The 18,732-nt window shown below is 31.4% G+C and overlaps 13 protein-coding genes across 13 annotated transcripts; 7 read left to right on the forward strand and 6 right to left on the reverse strand. All coding sequences in view use genetic code 6, as the record gives it.

The window, feature by feature from the left end:
* Positions 1–101: 101 nt before the first annotated feature.
* Positions 102–1,502, reverse strand: SS50377_28078 (RNA recognition motif-containing protein; the record flags this gene model as incomplete). Its single annotated transcript, XM_067911854.1, has 1 exon — positions 102–1,502. One exon carries the CDS (start codon positions 1,500–1,502, stop codon positions 102–104), a length of 1,401 nt encoding a protein of 466 aa, XP_067760876.1.
* Positions 1,503–1,645: 143 nt separating this feature from the next.
* Positions 1,646–2,092, forward strand: SS50377_28079 (uncharacterized protein; the record flags this gene model as incomplete). The annotated part of the gene is made up of 1 exon (XM_067911855.1): positions 1,646–2,092. One exon carries the CDS (start codon positions 1,646–1,648, stop codon positions 2,090–2,092), a length of 447 nt encoding a protein of 148 aa, XP_067760877.1.
* A 549-nt stretch (positions 2,093–2,641) lies between these two features.
* SS50377_28080 (uncharacterized protein) lies at positions 2,642–3,814 on the forward strand (the record flags this gene model as incomplete). The annotated part of the gene is made up of 1 exon (XM_067911856.1): positions 2,642–3,814. The coding sequence occupies one exon, from the start codon at positions 2,642–2,644 to the stop codon at positions 3,812–3,814; it is 1,173 nt and encodes a 390-aa protein (XP_067760878.1).
* A 108-nt stretch (positions 3,815–3,922) lies between these two features.
* Positions 3,923–4,546, reverse strand: SS50377_28081 (uncharacterized protein; the record flags this gene model as incomplete). Its single annotated transcript, XM_067911857.1, has 1 exon — positions 3,923–4,546. The coding sequence occupies one exon, from the start codon at positions 4,544–4,546 to the stop codon at positions 3,923–3,925; it is 624 nt and encodes a 207-aa protein (XP_067760879.1).
* Positions 4,547–4,672: 126 nt separating this feature from the next.
* Positions 4,673–5,272, forward strand: SS50377_28082 (uncharacterized protein; the record flags this gene model as incomplete). The annotated part of the gene is made up of 1 exon (XM_067911858.1): positions 4,673–5,272. The coding sequence occupies one exon, from the start codon at positions 4,673–4,675 to the stop codon at positions 5,270–5,272; it is 600 nt and encodes a 199-aa protein (XP_067760880.1).
* A 573-nt stretch (positions 5,273–5,845) lies between these two features.
* On the forward strand, positions 5,846–6,190 carry SS50377_28083 (uncharacterized protein; the record flags this gene model as incomplete). Its single annotated transcript, XM_067911859.1, has 1 exon — positions 5,846–6,190. One exon carries the CDS (start codon positions 5,846–5,848, stop codon positions 6,188–6,190), a length of 345 nt encoding a protein of 114 aa, XP_067760881.1.
* A 212-nt stretch (positions 6,191–6,402) lies between these two features.
* Positions 6,403–7,731, reverse strand: SS50377_28084 (Cysteine-rich membrane protein 2; the record flags this gene model as incomplete). Its single annotated transcript, XM_067911860.1, has 1 exon — positions 6,403–7,731. The coding sequence occupies one exon, from the start codon at positions 7,729–7,731 to the stop codon at positions 6,403–6,405; it is 1,329 nt and encodes a 442-aa protein (XP_067760882.1).
* Positions 7,732–8,625: 894 nt separating this feature from the next.
* SS50377_28085 (uncharacterized protein) lies at positions 8,626–9,285 on the forward strand (the record flags this gene model as incomplete). The annotated part of the gene is made up of 1 exon (XM_067911861.1): positions 8,626–9,285. The coding sequence occupies one exon, from the start codon at positions 8,626–8,628 to the stop codon at positions 9,283–9,285; it is 660 nt and encodes a 219-aa protein (XP_067760883.1).
* A 2,391-nt stretch (positions 9,286–11,676) lies between these two features.
* Positions 11,677–12,138, reverse strand: SS50377_28086 (putative zinc finger motif, C2HC5-type-containing protein; the record flags this gene model as incomplete). The annotated part of the gene is made up of 1 exon (XM_067911862.1): positions 11,677–12,138. The coding sequence occupies one exon, from the start codon at positions 12,136–12,138 to the stop codon at positions 11,677–11,679; it is 462 nt and encodes a 153-aa protein (XP_067760884.1).
* A 30-nt stretch (positions 12,139–12,168) lies between these two features.
* On the forward strand, positions 12,169–14,583 carry SS50377_28087 (uncharacterized protein; the record flags this gene model as incomplete). The annotated part of the gene is made up of 1 exon (XM_067911863.1): positions 12,169–14,583. The coding sequence occupies one exon, from the start codon at positions 12,169–12,171 to the stop codon at positions 14,581–14,583; it is 2,415 nt and encodes an 804-aa protein (XP_067760885.1).
* A 300-nt stretch (positions 14,584–14,883) lies between these two features.
* SS50377_28088 (uncharacterized protein) lies at positions 14,884–15,762 on the reverse strand (the record flags this gene model as incomplete). The annotated part of the gene is made up of 1 exon (XM_067911864.1): positions 14,884–15,762. The coding sequence occupies one exon, from the start codon at positions 15,760–15,762 to the stop codon at positions 14,884–14,886; it is 879 nt and encodes a 292-aa protein (XP_067760886.1).
* A 777-nt stretch (positions 15,763–16,539) lies between these two features.
* Positions 16,540–17,616, reverse strand: SS50377_28089 (Sulfatase family protein; the record flags this gene model as incomplete). The annotated part of the gene is made up of 1 exon (XM_067911865.1): positions 16,540–17,616. One exon carries the CDS (start codon positions 17,614–17,616, stop codon positions 16,540–16,542), a length of 1,077 nt encoding a protein of 358 aa, XP_067760887.1.
* A 52-nt stretch (positions 17,617–17,668) lies between these two features.
* On the forward strand, positions 17,669–18,178 carry SS50377_28090 (uncharacterized protein; the record flags this gene model as incomplete). The annotated part of the gene is made up of 1 exon (XM_067911866.1): positions 17,669–18,178. The coding sequence occupies one exon, from the start codon at positions 17,669–17,671 to the stop codon at positions 18,176–18,178; it is 510 nt and encodes a 169-aa protein (XP_067760888.1).
* Positions 18,179–18,732: the final 554 nt, after the last annotated feature.

Here is an 18,732-nt window from a genome sequence, read left to right on the forward strand (position 1 = left end):
TAATTTTTTGATTATTCTAAATAATCGGATGGTGGATGTAAAATATTTGGAAATGGGAATAATATATATAGAATATAATAATCATGAATGAAAAAATGAAATCATCTTATGCGTTTTTTATGGGGGTTAATTCTTATGTCCTACCCGCCAAGGTTTACAGAGCCAGTCTGTAACGCTTATTGTGCAGAAGAGGAAGAAATATAGTAAATAATTGCAGAAGGGTTCTATCCCATTGATTCTCTAGAATTAATTAGAGTTACCTAATTGACTTTTCCGAATTATGATAATGTTGCATTAATAGCATCTTAGGTGATTCCAAAAGGTAAACCTGTTATATAAATACTATTATCTTATATTACTTATTAAGAGTCTTATCTGTTGTTGTTATATTATTGTTGTTAATTTTACATATTATATTAATTTTATTGTTAATATTATGGTTATTATTAAATAAGTTAAGGCTGATACATAGGCATCTATTATTACTACATGTGCTAAGGATTTCCACCTGACTAATACTTAACATCATTTTTAGGAACAAACCTAACACAGAGATATTAAAGAATTTCTCTTTATAAATTCTGATTAGGCTTTTGTCCTGCTTTCTATCTTCTATCTACTTCTTCATTCGTAACATAAACAGCACAACTCATATCATCTAGCATATGCATTTTATCTGTTGCAAATTTTGTGAAATCAATGGGGGTGAGTAAGTCGAAAGCTCTGACACTTTCATCAATACTTAGAAAATGTAAATATACAGATGAGCCAAATCTAGCATTCGCAAATTATACATAAGAATAGATATCAGAACAGTTTTTAGATGTATAAAATTCTAATATAATTTTCTAAAATTATTCTTCATTTACATTAGGTGGGATTCTTCTAAGGATTATTGTGAGCTATTTATGGAAACCAGCTAAATCTAGCTTTTCTCCGCCCATGAAAAATATTCTTTTCTAAAAAGCTGCAACAGCCCCTTCTCTTGTCTTAAAATTCACAAATCCAAATCCTGTTTTACCTTACTATGGTTAAATATGTGTATCAGATATTTCTCCGCATGATTCAAAAACAGACTTCAATTACTACTAGGTAGCATTCTAAGGAACATTACCTACATATAGTTAATATAGTTTATCCTTATCTAAAATAACAGAAGTAATATCTATTTCAGCTGATTGCTCAGGTGAAATAAAATGTCTCTATTATGGTTATTGAGGTTATTGCTAAACCTAGCCACCTTAAAATGGGGAAAATGTTTACTAAACTGGATACTGAGGCATATATGGTGCTTAGTACTAAGGATACTATTAAGGAGGATATGGTTAAGCCATGTAGGGTTAAGGAGGAAATTATTAATATGGCAGCGGCTAATATTATTATTAAGGATTAAATACAGGTTATATATATTATTAATTTACCTACTGTTTTGATTTATTCTTCTGAGCGTTTTTATTCTCCAGCTCTTTCATGATTTCATCTAAAGTTTCCATTCCGCTCATGTATAATAAGGAATGGACAATGAACCGGAAAATATTAAATTATATATAATATTAATTATATCTGGGATAAATAAACATTAAAAATTATATCTACATATTAATTATTAAAAATGAGAATTCGTACTATTTCACCAACTGCATAAATGCCTACTTTGGTTTAGTAACTTAATCCTTTTAAATAGTTTCAGTATTAGTAATAAAAATCAAAAAGAAATATTGAAACCTAGTCTTAGTCAATTAGGCTTCCGCGTTAGCTACCTTCATCCGCTTTAATATATTAAACAAAAGATATACGCCCTTAGTCTTCAAGCTTAATACTAAAAAATGAATTAAATTTAATTAAAGATATTGAATAATAGAATATTTACAAGCGCAATGTTTTGAAAATTTAATAAAAGAAAAAAGAAAAATCAGTGCAAAATTATGAGAATTTAAAATAAGATTAGTGGGATCTATAATTTGTTAGCTTAAAACTCGATTTACAGTAAAAATATGAAGGTCCTCTAAATTAAAAACTAAAGCGTTATGTAGAAATTAATTAAAAATAACTAAAATATATTGAGTATTATAATAAGTGGACACCTATTTGATTATTCATTTATAAATTTTGTGAGTTCTTTTTTCTAAAATAGTATTTATTACTATCATAAAAACAAGAAATACAAAACTTTAGAAATATGTTTACATGAATTCCTTAGAAAATTTGCTAAAATAATCATGTTATGAAATATAATTTATTTATAATTATATAACGGAAGATTAGAACATTTATACAATACTTAATAAAATCTCTGAAAAAACCATAAAATCTCTGACAAATAAACAGTTATCCGTTTAGTAAAACAACCATAAGAAAGAACTACAAACTCCGTAAATAATACCTCTTATAAAAACACGAATTCCTAATTGTATTTATTATGTAATAGATATGAGCCTTATTATAATTACAAGTATTATTAATTTACAATGGTATCTTCTACTTACATGTTTAAATATATAATAAGATATAATTGATGATAAAATATATCCCAAATAATACTTTTTGACCATGAACTAAGACTGACTATGCTAATAAACTAGATTATACAAAAATTCATAATTACTTCCATACGTAGTAAGTTAAAATAAAGAAAAGAACAATGACAAACTTACCGTTTTATATAAATTTTTACCAAGTAGTGTATTAAATAACTGTATATTATAACGGCTAACATAGTGACTACTTTATATTTATTAGTTGTATAATATTACTATTGTAATACAAACAAGAAATTATTAAGTAATTTAGAGTTTAAATTAAAAGTAATCGAAAAAATATCCCATACTCTCTTAAACAAGAATTACAATTAAACAACAAAGAAGACTCATTATCTATCCTATTACAATGCAATTCGAAAAATATTGAATTTAGTTTAATTATAGCAATATATTTAGACCTATAGCAATATCTAAAGACTAAATTAGAGAAAAAACTAAAACTAAAACTTAAATTTTATCATAATCATATGAATGATTATCAATGTACATCATCACAATAGATGGTAAAAGTGTTAATAATGTAAGATATTTAATTAAAAACCTAAATTTATAACCTATAACAAAAAATAACAAGAAGGATGTTAAGTTTACTGTATCTCGAATCAAATAAAGTCTTAACAAGGAATGACATGTAATTTAACTTTGGAAATATCGTGAAATAGTCTATTCTAATTAGAACTTTAAAGTTTGGTATTAGAACATAATCAGAGCATAAATAAATATTGAGTTAAGTTGGGCTCGCTTCATTTAGACCTAATATCCTTATTTAAAAGATATTATATATAATATCATTAATAGTAAATTTAGTAATATAAATATTTTATTCATCAATAATGCATATTAAAATAAAACAGTTATTAATTAAGTAATTCGCATCTTAATTTGATATTATCTTTATAAGAATTAAACAATTATAATACGATTTTAATGATATTATTTTTCACTTACTTCATTTCAACCAGAATACTTCTAAATAAATCCAAGTGACTATATACACTTCCAGCACATATTTAATTACATACTAATAAATCATCGTCATCTAACACCAATTAGCCTATAATATCTTACTTTCAGCTCTAAACTCCGAAATCGATGCGTATTAACCCACAAAATTATCTCTTAACAATTATTTCTATATTATAAGCAGCTGTTCGTACCTTTTCTTATATCAAAATCAATAATTATACATTACTAAAGATTTTAAAACTACATTTTATGTTAAGAGTTTTTCTAAATCTAAAAGTTCCTAATAATTTCCCTCTAATCAATTATGATGCTGAAAATTATCCTCCAATACTTACTACAAATTCCTTATATCAAGATTTCCATCACTCAATTTGAAATCGGTTTTCCACTCCATAAATTTAATATTTTCCACTCCATCAAACCCCAAAAACGCCCAATTTTCCGTTTTCGACAATCTACTTCCCCCCGTCGACCTCGCGAATTTCGAACTCGAAAACTGTATTTTGCTCGCTTTTGCTGCCTTTGGTGATTGCACCGTTTTGATCCAAGAAGTATAGAACATAGCAGATGTGGCATTGACACAAAACAAACTCCTTTCCCCCTTTTATGACCTTGCCGTCGCTGACATTTTTCAGCTCGAAAATTGGCACAACTCGTTGCATTTCGCAGGTCTCCTTAAGTTTTTTCTGTACCTTTTGCGACGTCTGGGAGTCGACTTTTTGGAACGAAAAAACAGAATTCAAATGGCTTTCGGCCAATAATTTTGAGAGTTTCGCGAATTTTTTGTACGAAAAATTTGAGAGCGACGTGAGCGATAGAGGAGAGATTGGTGGAAGTGGTGACGGCTGCAAAAAGTGTGAGTATTGCTTGTAATCGTATAATAATTGAATTTTGGTTGAATACAGTTATTACAAGTTAACTTAATTTTTGCTCTATTTCACTGTGATGAATTAATACAGCTTTGACTAATGGTTGAGGCTGCCTAGTAATTCGGTTATGAATGATTTTGCTACGTTTTAAAACGGTGTTGGAAGAGTCATTTTGTATAGAAAAATTAGATATATTAATATATAATATGGTGTATGAGTATAAAATTATTTAAATATTTATATGATATAATATCTTTAATTTATTTGCGCCAGAAATCTCTTTTTCTTTTTTTATAAATGTACATGTCCAGCCCAACTCCCGGAGAATTCATGACCTCATCCTAAAGTGCCGCTATGGTTCCATAACTGAATTGTGCATAAGGCCCTTAGTTAGTCAAGATTTCTGATTATCCTACCCCAACTTATAAAACTATTTAACCTATTTTCTTGTAATAGGGTAGAACTGAAACCGTTACAGTGACCTTCCTTTCCCATAATGCTAATAATTGTATGGTTGATGTATCTGGTGATTTTATGATTGCAGCTACCACTTCTCTGAAGTTCATGCAGAGATTAGATTATGAAGCATATGGAGTAGATGTATTAATCACTGGTTTACATGCTGGATAGGCAAAAGCAACTATCACTATTGGTGGTTGCTTGCCTCCTATCACTGTTTTTGTAGAAGTAATTGTCACCTCGCCTCCTTATGTCCCTACTCCTCAACCTCCTGCTCCTTAGGTTTTACCTGTATCAACTTCAGTAAGAGGTTCGATGGTCGGAAGCCAGTGCTACACCAGCCCTTCTGTTTTACCTGTTAGTACTTCTGTTAGAAATAGCATGACTGGTAGCGGTATGGCAGGTAGCGGTATGTATATGTCAGGTGGTCGTTGGTGAGAGTATTCTATTATATTATGCATGTAGAATATGTTTCTAAGAGCTTGAATAAGGTAATACAATATCATTTTAGTTTAATTATTTCTTATAATATCATTTTTATTTATCTTAACATCAAATATCTCCGCCATCGTTGGCTTTCTTTATAATTAGTTTTATAATAAACATAATTTCTATTCCACATCAGATTTTATATAAAATGGTATTTCAAGTAACACTTTCATAGTTTTATATATTGTATTTATTAATATTAGATAAATTCTAATCATTTAAGTTACCTCTGCTAAAATGAATCTACAAATATTCCATATATTTAGAAGTTTATCTGATTTTGCGCATTTACCAGATTATAAAATTGGTTATATTTACTAAAAAATTATAACCTAGATCATTTATTCAATTCACTTTTTAATAAACTTACACTTAGTTGGCAGCTATTAATAAAATACAACACTTTTATATATTTACTAGTCTATTTACTAACTAATACATATTCAAAATATTATATAGTGAAACACTTTGCTCATGTAATCTGTATTATAATTATATAGTCACATCTGTAAACATTTAAAAATGAACGGAACTCTCTTTACTCCAGACCAGCGCTAGGTACCGGTAACGGTCACACTAGGAGATAAGGTCATGTTTGTAAGTACGGATAAATTTAAAACTGCTGTAGATCTGGCAGGAGAATCAGTCCATATCCTCCGCAGCGATTGCATTTCCACTCTAGTCGATACTATTGCTGGAATTCGAATAGAAGTAGACACGAGGGAAATTCCAATTTGCACTATAGATGAAACTTTGTACGGTTATTAAATGATGGAGTTTTAGTACACGCCCTAAGGTCTGTCCTTATACAATGAAGAACAGACTTTACCATGTTTTACCAAAAAATAATACTGTATAAGTAAGTGAATTTGTAACATGACGGATAATGAGTGATTTATTAACTTTTGAGATAAAAATTTAACTATAAAATCGTACCTACCTTATTTATTCAATTAGATATGTTAAAAATAGTGACGAATATTTATATTATATATTTAAATTCAAATAAAATGATTATTTATCATTATATTAAAAATATTTTCACTATAAATATCCTTCATTCACGCTAAACATGAATATCACTCCTCGTTATCTGGCAAAACACTCTCTGTTAAATCAATTGTTGTCTTGTCTCTAGTTTCAGGCTTGTTAAACTTAAAAGATAACTACTTCTTCATACCCTTAGTAGGCTGAAAATTTTCTTGGCTCTTGTTAAAAATTTTAGAGGCATTGACAAACTAAAATCTATCCTTCGTGCTGATATCCTCCTCTTTACCGTAATTTTCGATCTTATAGTAAATATTCCTTTTCTATTTCCAAAACAGGAAAATAATAGTAATTGCTGCAATAATCAGAATAAGAAGACAGATAAAGAACCCAATAATCATCGCTTATATATCTTTACTGCCCAGCTTATTGATATCCGCGCACTCACCATTCACATTGCTATATCCGTTCTCACATACAGCGCACTTATTAATTTCCCCATCATCGCAATACTTACAGTTCGGTACAAAGCCGCACGCCCCACATTTACCGGAAATTGTTAAAAGTTGTTGCGGCTAATCGCACCTGTCACAGTAGCCTTTTCGAATGGAATACCCATTTTCGCAGGTGCCGCAGAAATCTACAGCGGAGCAGGTCACGCAGTTCGAGACGTCGCAGGTGAAGAAGTTCTCGCAGTTCACGCCCGAGTAGCCGCGGATGCACTGGCAGACCGTGCCGGTGGGGGCCCGTGTGATGGACCCCTTCAGGTTGCAGGGACCGAACTCGGTGCCGGTGATGGGCTGGCACTCGTCGATGTTGAGCTACTTGAAGCCCAGGGCGCAGGTCGTGTCGCACTTGTAGCCCTTGCGGGGCACCGGGCAGGCCGTGCAGCGGAAGTTGAGGGCGAGGTCGACGCCGCACTCCTTGCAGTTCGTCTCGGAGCAGGGCACGCACTTCTTCTTGTACTAGAAATACCCGTCGTGGCAGATCTCGCAGGTAGTCTGGTCGCCCTTCCGGCACTCCCTGCAGTTGTAGACCGTGCAGGCTGGAAGCGCTGCGCAGTTGAAGTCGACGTTCAGCTCGACGCAGGGGCACGCGAAGTCCCACTTGCTGTTGAACTTGCAGGCACCGATGCCGTTGCAGGGGGACGCTTCGGAGCAGCTGGTGGCCTGGCAGGCGATGACGTTGAACTGCTTCTGTCCGTGTGGGCATGCCGTGTCGCACTTCCAGCCGGTGAAGGGTGTAAGGCAGAACTGACAGCTCTGCTCTGTGCCTATGAGAAAGCACCCGGCACACTTTGGGTTGTCGGTGCAGAACCTGCAGATCCGGTCGTCATCTAGAGTATAGCCGGCATTACAAACTTCGCAGACGTCCTTGTCAGTCGGACAGGCCAGACAGCTGGGATCGTTGCAGTTGTTCATTTGTAGTATTAATAACTTGACCACGATATTATATAATAACTCAACATACTAAATAATCTATCTGTTTTTACTGATTAAATATCTTTATATAGCAATTAAACCTTATTTTTCAAAATGTATTGTTATTCTAATTTCGATGAATTTAATTTAATCCAGTAGTGTATCATAACATAATTTGGAGTTATATTTATAATAATCCATATAAACTTATCCACACTCCAAAAATGCTTACCATAAAATATATAATAATTAGGTTATCGCCAGTAAACTTTTTTGCTATAATTGCAGAATTAATACAAAGTTCGTTTATATTTATTATTTTAACAATAAAATAACTTATTATATTGTCACTTTACTTTATTTAAATAATATATTTTTAAATATTATCATTCATCTTTAAAATTCACACTTTCACTTATCTATAAGCTATAACACTGAACTAAAAAAATAGTAATTGTGTATTCATCAGTTTGAAATAATATCCACGTATTAAGAAAATATCTGTCTAGGAATACTATTACCACTTTCACTTTGTGTAATATTATAGTTTAAAATCCCTTATCTATCGTATAATATATAATAATGCATTTATTATTTATTAAATCGCCTTTTATTTTTTATAAAATATATAATCAGTCATTTATTTACGCTCTTAATGAAGTAGTAAGTTAGCTCACTACCAATAGCACCAACTATTACTAAAGCAGCTATCATTATTCCTATAACCATTCATCCTGAAATATTAGCAGTATCTTTATTGAACGCAAGTTAGAAATAAACTACATTGGTTAACTCGTATCTATATCCTTAATTCGTACTATCACCATTCTAGTTATACAGTTACTCAACTAAATACTTAAAGTAATATGTATTAGTGAATTTGTAATTCCTAAAATGCTTCTTCTCCTTACATTTACATTCAGTTATATAGTTTAAATGTAGGTCGGGCAAGTACCACGAGGTCATAATTTCTAATATCTATTTTCTTTATATTTGGTTGTGGATTTTCTATTTCCTGTTGTCATTGGTTACACCCTTATTCTTAAACTACTAAATCAAAGCCTGAAGATAGAAACAGAACAACCTGTTAATCAATATTTAGTATTATGTTCACAGTAGTAATCACTGGAAGAAATGCAACTTTTATGGGTTGACCAAAATATCAGACATGTATTCGTAGTCAGCTCTATAAAATCCTTATCTGTAGGATGTACACTTTGTTACGAATTTGGAACAAGTGACACGACTGGCTTTATACATTTTACAAGTTTAATCGTTGTCTAAAAAATAGTTATCGATGAAAGCAGGTTATTTACATGCGTCAGATTTTTAGTAGTCAAATTTTCTACATAATTTCAGTCATAGCTTGTTATGATTGAGTTATCAGAAAATAGTATATACTAGAATATTTCTACCTCGTTTGTGGGATAGTATGTGTAAAATACACATGGATTATCAGTATAAGTACATTCTCCACTTGCTGTCGTTTTAGTCCTTGTATAATTATGTAATCGAATTAATATCAGTATAATGGTATATATTTTGAAATATTGATTCATTTTAATTAGAAAATAGTAATAAACATTTATATAAAATAATATCAGTAAATTTTATCTATGGCTTATTTTATCATAAAAATTCATATCTAGAAAATATCTTAGACAATTGATATTATATATTATAAATACATAGGTCTAGAAATGCAATTTCATATTTTAAGCTATTTTGAGTAATTATTATAACTTACAGTTGCTATCAAATGGACAAAATATATTATTAGTTTTCTATTTGTAGCAATATAGTAAGAATCTTTTATAATAATAAATATTCCCAGCTTACTTTATAAGTTAATGGCTTTAGTAATTTATTTATTCAATAACACAACTTTATTATTCGCAAAATTTATATCTTGTATTATAACCTAATATTGTATAATAGATGTAAAAATGATTAACAGAAAATATTAAAATTTGTTACCAAATACAGTTAGAGCCTCATAATTTGTATGATAATTTATAATTTAAGTTTATCCAGTGCATACGTAATGTACAATAAAATACAAAAACTGATATATATGTAAAAAAATTATTATTTTATAGTTTCAGGTACATTACGTAATAAACCTATGATTAAATTAATGTATATTTAGAGTTAAACTGTTACTGTTCTGGTATAATTATTGTTTAATTAAATTATTTAAATAGTACTTATTTTAAAACCTTACTTGAAACTAGGTGTTTTAAGTAATAATTTATACATAGTATTTATTAAAATCTTCGTTATTACCTATAAAATAAGATTGAGTATTTATTGATTTGAAAATGACTAAAAAAATCATTCGTATTTAAATCTTTATTTTAAGTATATGTTGCTATTATTAAAATTTACAATAGTAAAATAAGCTTCATAGAAGCATCAACTTAAGTTTGCAGCAAAAATTTTATCTCGATTTATTCATAATTTTGCGATTTTATCATAGGTATTTGTTATGGAGATCTCAACATGATACTGTTATTTATATAATTATTGGAAGGTAATTCACTATACTCAATACTAAAATTAATAATTATACATTATTAGGACCAGATCATTAACTTAGCGTAATAATTGTTAAATAGAATGACTGGTATTTTATAAAGACTAAATACTAATATTTTTTATATTCAGAGATCTATATATAACTTTATATGTACGTATAATTTATTTTTATGAGTCTGAAGCAGATAACCATGAAATTCAAGTTAAAATGTAACTTTAACTACGTAAATTTATATAAAACTGGTTCTAAAGTAACATTTATTTGTTTAATAATTGAAAACAAGCTAAAAGATGTATTAATATTACATCTGTATAAAAACGATTATTGAATAAATACGAAATAATAATATGGTATTACTTTAAACATACATAATAAGTCACCATCGCAAAAGGTGTAAAACAGACAAGTTGGGGTTTGGAAAAGATATTACAATTTTATTATTTCCTTTCGCGAACAATAAAATCATAACACCTTTACAAAATTCAAATTGGATGTTTTATACCATTTACGCCGGTGACTTACTACTACATATTATAACAAAGTTGTTTATTTGAGTCTATTTTAAATTAACGAATAATATGCATTTAATTGTTATAATTATGTTTTTAGTATAGACTATAATATATTTCAGATATATAAAATATTTGTTAAAAGCAAAATCTTTGCTAAAAGATTTTAAATAGTTAATAGTTAAAAGTAATTTAATCTTCACTTTGCAACTGATTTTTATAACATAATGGATTGCTTATCATAATAATTAATATTTTATAACTAAATAACAAGATTTTATAACAAAGATAACTCAAAAAATTAAAATTTATTTTATTATTATTTAGGATCTTACATTTCTAACTTATTATTATACCAGTATTTATTTTTAATTTATATATTCATTATTTCTCCATCACTTCACATTAAATAAGTTTGTTTTATAGCAGCTTCTACTTTCTTGACTAATTCTGGAAAAGTCTCGTCTTACATAATTTTCAAAATTTACATTATTTACGAATCATTCTCTTATAAGTAAGAAATAACTTATCTCATTTATATTTAAGTAAGCTCAATAGCAATATGTCCTAGAAGCTAGTCTTCTAAAAGAATAGATGTAGGGGTAAGATTGAGTTCATTTTTTGAAACTTAAAGTTCGATTTAATCAGAATTTATATGAACTAGGTCATCTTTTAGGGTTATAAGGGCTTCTTGTTATTGTATTTCATTATTTTTATTAAATAATAATTACGCATTTAGGGTTTGCATCAAGTAACGGACTTTACAATCTACAATAAATTAAATTATAAACTTATTTGAAATTAATAAATATATCAAATTATTAAATTTTATGTATTTTATTATAATTTTGTTAATATTAAACGCTAAATAGAAAAATTCGTTCAGTTATCGTTAACTCAGTCACAGTACTCCTAAAAATCAGCAAAGTCATCAAATTAGAATATTTAATCATCTAAAACTTCTCTATTCATGTCAATTTCCTCTAAATTACCATAAACTAGCTACCTAAACTCTTTCGTAGCTGCGTCTATTCTATCAGGGTATTCTGTTAATTCAGAAATATTAAACTACTTAGCTATTTCGTTATTCTAATCTTTTTTAAATGACTACTAGAAAGATCTAAAAACTAAATCTGAATTATCTTTAGATTCTTTTAGATTAAACGTATCAAAACCACAAAATAGACATGAACCCTTACCTTGCTATTCACAATAAATATTTCCACAATTTTAACACGACAAAGCCCATCCGTTACACTCAATTAGTGGATGAATAACGCCATGGCAATCACAATATATTCTTTTAGGAGGCATTTTTGCATTTATAAATTATTTATCATATAATAATATGTATTACATATACAGTCTCTTCCACTTCTAATTAATTAAATGTCTCATAATCCTAGACTTGTCGTGCACGAGATTTTCTAAAACTAAGGGATCTCAGCCACAATTCTTAAAATCAAAGACTTCTAGCTCCTCATTAACTGCGGAATTCGCCAGCCGTATGAGCAGTTCTTCGAATAGTACAAGCAACTGGCCCCAGAACTGTCTGCAATCATAATAACATCTCCATCTCAGCTGTGCTGTGGCGCGCTTCCATTTCTGCGTCATTTCGGTTACAGAGGCTAGTTCTTCATCCCAGAATTCCTTTTTGAAGAAATCCGTCTCACAATCGATGACATGCGTTACCAAACAATCACAGACTACAACAACCACATTCCAATCGACGAACATCTCTAACCGCTTTTTCAAACCGACCTTTTCTCAATCGAGCAAAAACGCGATTTGCAGCTCAATTCCTGGATCGTGCTTAACCAATAAGTTTCTGTTCTCATCATTTAGCAATCAGTCGACCAAATAGCGATAAATTTGAAAACCGACTACTTCAGGGAAGAGATTTTCTTCGCAGAACACCTCTTCAAGACCGGCCGTCACGCACTCACGAAATTGGGGCTACAAAACCTCCAATTGGCGATTTCTGGCGAGCCCAAAAAAATTCCAGCACTTCAAATTGCGAATTCAAAATAAATTTCCACTTCTTTAAAAAATACAATTTCTCAAAACGGCTAAATTTTCATTCCCTGCGACGGAATCGGCTCATTTCTTCGGACTTACGAAAATCTTCAGCAAGAACTCAAGTAGCTAAACTATTTCAAAAAGCTCAAAATCAGTCTCATTTGTGACAAAGCGATTCCGCAAAATCTCAAGAAATACGCGCTCGGAAAGTCACTTTTTACAATCCAAAAGTTCGACGATTCCGACGTCATTTTCAGCCTCGATGCGACGTTTTTGAGCGGCTTTTCGCTCCTTTTCCTGAAAGAAAAAATTAACAATCCTCTGAATAAGCTCATAATTTGCGATTTGAGCCAAAAAACGCTAGAAAGTAAAATCTTCTAAACGCTGATTTCGGCCAAAATTCGAGGCAAAAAATCGGTTAAAATCGACAGCTACGATATCGAAGTCCGCGAAGTTAGCGAGAAAAAGACCCGCACACTTCGGGATGAGCTCTAGCTGCTGAATTACGAAGTTTTGGTTGAAGATCTGTAAAATGAGCATTTTGAGAGTAAATATGACGTAAATCAGGTGATTGACATGGCAAATAGTGTATATTAGTTTAAATATGAAGATGTATATCGTTAAGAAGGAAAATTCAGTGGAAAGAAATTTTTGATTTTAACAAAAGAATAGAAATAATATATAATTAATTTTATCGGAAATAAGACGCGTGATGGACTGTTTTTGGCTGATTTCAGTAGTCCAGTACTTTAATCGTGCGTTAAGGACGAAATGAAGATGTTCAAAATTGATAAATATAAGACCTACTAAATCGAATTTGAGTAGCCTAAGGAGCGAATTGGGTTCGTTTAGGACCTGTTTTAATTGAAATTTTTGAAGTTCTTTACTGAACTTTTGGTCGAAAAGTCGTATCTAGTTTGTGTGAATAATCAAGTCACGGTACAGCAAGGTGCCGAACAAAATCTGATTTAAGAAGTCAACAAAAACTCTATTGCCGCTGTAAATATACCAACTTTCAAGTCGATTTTTGATGATTCGATCCAAGTTATCCAACGTAATTTTGTTACCGATTTTGAAGTTGAGGGAGTAGAAAATCAAATTTAAATCAAGAAAAAAGCAACTGGAGAGTACATAGAGCAAAAGTTCACAATTAACTGCCAAATTGACGTTTTCGACTTCGATTTTTACCATAATTCGAGTTCGTCAATTCCGCTTCTTTAAAAGATCGCTTTTAACGATAAAAAAGTCATTGTGAATCCAACAGGTTTAGAAATCGAGAAATTCGGCTCAACTTCGCGCTACCTGATGACCAAAATCCCATTACAATTGACCTACGAAATGTTCAATATTTCCCATTGGATCAGTTTGGCTTTCAGCTAAACATCACATATGCAGAAACTAATTTTACCAAATAAAAATTAAGTGATATAAGTAATGTTGGAAAGAAAAAGTTCGAGTAAACTTGAAAATCAGGAGGAAAACGAGGACGAACTGTTCGAAATTTGCAATAAATTTCACGAACACGAGCTCCCTGGCGGCGTGTTGACAGTGGGTGGTGATGCAGGAGCCATAGAGCAGATTTGCAGCGGGTACAAGCTTGAAAGCGCAGTTTTTGAAAAGGGCGAAAGCTGGAACGGCGAGCTATGCGGCGTCGACGTCAAATTTGACGACAATCGTAAGGTATGTAACGGTATCAACGTCAAAGGGCGAGTTTCCGGCAGGCTGATGGATTTGATTGATCAGCTCAAAGGTGAGTTTGGCGGCGAGTTTGCAGTGGAGCCGTGAGTGAATTAGGGTTTTGGTGGTTTGATAATAGGAAAGTTTTTTAGATTTTAGTGATAAAATAGTTTAAATCAAATTTAATAACCATTTACAGGGTAAATTGGGGATTTTGGTTGTTAATTGATTAAAAATACAATTAAAATTATTATATTGTGTGATATATGATATAAGAGTAAATTTACTAAACAAATCTGCAAGGAAAATTATAGTTTATATACAATTAATAAAATAAATATAGTGAAGAGGGGTGATCATTAATACAATTTTCTTAATAATTTAATAATCGATTGACACTATTTTAAATCAGTGTTACATTGCAAGATATTTCATATAATTTTCATAATATGCGTCTTACTATGCTTCATAAGTATTATTATCTTATACCTAGTCATGATTATAAATTTCATTTTAGATGAAATTTTGAGATTATGTTGTAATATTACAGTAATTTTGAGAGTTTTATTATTAAGGAAATTACTACGGATACTATGAATAACTAGGATTAATTGATTATTATAACTCTGGGTATAACTCTTCTAGTTGCTATTGATAGTATTTTTACCTATCTTCATTATTCTTCCTTATAAAATTATGAGATTCTAGCATTTCCACCTATGATTGCTACTAACTCATATGTAAATCAAATTGGTCGATTTACTAAACTAGCTATTACATTTCACATTCAGGATTTAAATGATTGATACTATTATCTTCAACTTATTCTACTACTGACTCTTATACTTTATCGTTTAAAATAACAATTTTTTTGTTTAGATTTTAGAGATATAAATTTTAAAGATTTTCAACCTATTATTCAATTAATTTTATATGCTTTTAATTTTATTAAATTAATATTGGTGAGTTTACAAACGGTATGGTACTTTGATTCCGTAATGGTAAGGTAGAATCACAAAATGCAAAATTTCGTTCTTTGCCATAATAGCGATTAGGCTATAAAGTTTTAAAGATTTCAGTTGATGTATCTGATGATTAAATATTTTGAGTAATTCGAGTGCGATTCTTAATATAGTTTTCTTTTTGCTCCTGCTTATGGCGCTAGATCTATTAGCCTAGATTGGAACGAGAATATAGCTCTCTCCAAGTATTAGCTGATTAAATATGGGAAACTTTAGCTGGTATTAATTATGATTGGGAATTTTAATACGAGATTGGACAGTACATTTTGGAAAGACAAATTTTTGATAATAACTATATATAATGATATACTGGTGTAAAAGAAATACAATAATTTAAAATAGATCAAGTGCTATTATATTATGTTATACATTATTTTATATCATTTATAATTTGTATCAGAACAAATGTTAAATTTTAAGTCCAATTTGTTTAATAATATGGAAATTATATTAATATATTACATTAACTTTATCATCTCTAACAATGAATAGTTTACAAATGATAATAAATATCAGTTGGATAGTTAAAGAATAAGAATACGTTAACATTCATATAAGTTAAGTATCTTCTTAGCTTTAATTCCTTTACAACAATAATTAAATAAACTTCTTAGCTGCTGGATGCTATGATTTCTCGACTTGTGAGTAAGCAATGCTCGATATAATACTGAAACTACAGAGACGCGTTGGGATACCTATGTACACAAGAATCATAATGTAGTAGTCAGGCACGAATATTCTGTTGAAATTAGGGAGCATGCACGCGTCTAACTGACAGTTGAACTCATCGCTCCACATGCGGTTCTATGCAGAGATGGAATTTCTTACCCTTATCATTCTCTTAGCTGACACGAGGTCATCAGTAGAGATATATTTTGGACGTTGATTTATAAACTAAGTAGAATTGTTGAAAATCCGGCAGGTTATCGAGCACGTGAACTACTAGCGTTTAGAATAGTCGTAAAGTAGCTTCTGGTGATGTTAGTGGACCGATGCTCGATAATTTTGTGAGTAAGAGATCCGGGTGTTGGTACACGCTTCGTCACCAACGGCACCTTTAGGTAGCGTGTAAGTTGCCGCTGAAAGGCCAGAAAGAAGGAATTCGTGTCAGAAAATTTATTGTAGATTTATTCAGGTTAAACTGCTACTGTAGCGCACTGTCCTCCCCGATGTATGCTTCAGTAGTGGTAGTTCCAAAATAGTCTTCGCTGACAGCCTTGTTAGCGCATTCGGTGTCCCATCCCGAACACATCGATGGAGAAATTGCGTATCGCTGGTCGTGATCGCCCATCACCACTATGATAGCGTTGGAGTGATTGCCCTTCAGGAAGGCAACCAGCTTCCCGAGCTACTTGTCGAAATAGTTGGTCATTTTGACATACTTAGGGCTTATCGTTTCGTCGTAGTACTGAGGCTGGTCGAAGACCTACTAGCTTGAGTGCGTGTCAATAGTGAACCAGTTCGCGAAGAAATGCGTCGAAATATTCTAAATTTGGAGCTCAAACTGATCCTTTGTAATTCTATCCGCGTCCCAGTCTGAATTTGTGAAGTTCTCAAACCCAGGGGCCTTGGTGGGACAGCAATACTGCACATTCTCGAAATCTCCATTGTACAGTATGTTATGCTTGGCATCGAACTCTGGAGGGGCAGACGAAGTGTAAACGGTCGTGTAGCCCAAATAATTAAAGAACTTTGCTAGAGTGAGGTGATCCTTGCCACGCTGCTACGTGATGCCGATTCCGTGCCGGATGGGGAAATTCCCCGTCTCGATGCCGAACCAGCCGAGAATGGTGGGGACGCCAGGGAAGTTTACCCCGATATTGGTGGAGCAAAGCTCGTTCAATCTGGCCAAATTCGGCATGGTGGTTGCGTTGAAGGCTCCTCCGTTTTGCTCTTCCGAGAAGTCCTAGTCTTTCAGCAGGAGCAGATTGGCCGAAAACGACCCCATCATCACGAGAACGCTATTGGGCATATCCTGTTTAGCGACCATTTATTCTGCCATTACCTCCTCTTCGCATTCGCTAAATTTACAATAAACGTCCCGGGAGTCAACGAAGTACGGAAATTGTATTACGTCACGACTGTCAATATAGAATATGTCCTTTAGAATCTGGGGCATCGAATACTCTTCCCTAATCAGAGACTATAGCCTATTCTCGTTTATCTTGTACATGGACAATGATTTCCAGAGGTACCAGTTGGCTGGTGCGGACTCTACTATCCTTGAGTCTTGGCCAGTATTGGCGAAGAACGTGCAAAAGAGAACTCTGTATGTGAGTGCTCCTATACCAATTAACGCATCAATGTATGATAATCAATATTTTCGTGGGTTTTTATGGTGTCGTCTGAAGCTTTAAAAAACCTACTTCCAGTAAATGTAAACTATAGCGCTAGCAGATACGACCGCAAAGCCTATAACCGCATTGTATAAAATTATGATGAATTTAGCATCGATAATTTCCTACACAATAAGGTCGAATATGTTGTTCAGCTTCTAAATGGTTACCTACTTCAGGTTAGTAACTGTATTATCCTTAAACACGCTTACCGAACCAGCGTATGTTTTGAAATAACTATGTGTTAACATAAGCAAACTGCCTACATTCATTGCATAGAAAGCCATGTAGAATGAGTGGATAGCCAGAATAGTTAACACAATACTGTAAGTAAATACTGGTTGAATGCTGCACTTTTAAGGCAAAACTAGCCCCAATCTGCAAAAAAACCTCATAGAAACAGCACTGTAGAATAAATATTGACAGTAGGAGTGGATATAGCCATAAATTACCAACAGAATGATGTTCTCCGTACGAATTATCAAAAAAAACAATGCAGCGGACACAATACGATTATAGATAAAGTAAATAGCATATGCATAATAAAATTTTAACATTTTCAATAGTATATCATTTTATTTAGGTCAAATTAATATTATTTTTAGTAAAATCATCCTAATAACAGTGCTATATTTAATTATTAATTAAATATATTTAATTTTCGAATACAAAATAAATCAGTACTTTATAGCAAATAATAAACTTTTATGTAATACTTATGTAAAATATATGTTGGATGAAATCAAAAACGCTATATAAATATCATTCTATTGCTAATGACGCTATTATTGCAAAAAATTCTACATCATAATTAATTTTATAAAATGATATGTTTTAATGCTAAATAGTTGAAGTATTTTTCTGAGCAATGTTTAATAATATAAGTAAACTAAATTCCA

This window comes from Spironucleus salmonicida, chromosome 8 (genome assembly GCF_000497125.1).
Source record: "Spironucleus salmonicida strain ATCC 50377 chromosome 8, whole genome shotgun sequence".
Taxonomy (NCBI): Eukaryota; Fornicata; order Diplomonadida; family Hexamitidae; genus Spironucleus; species Spironucleus salmonicida.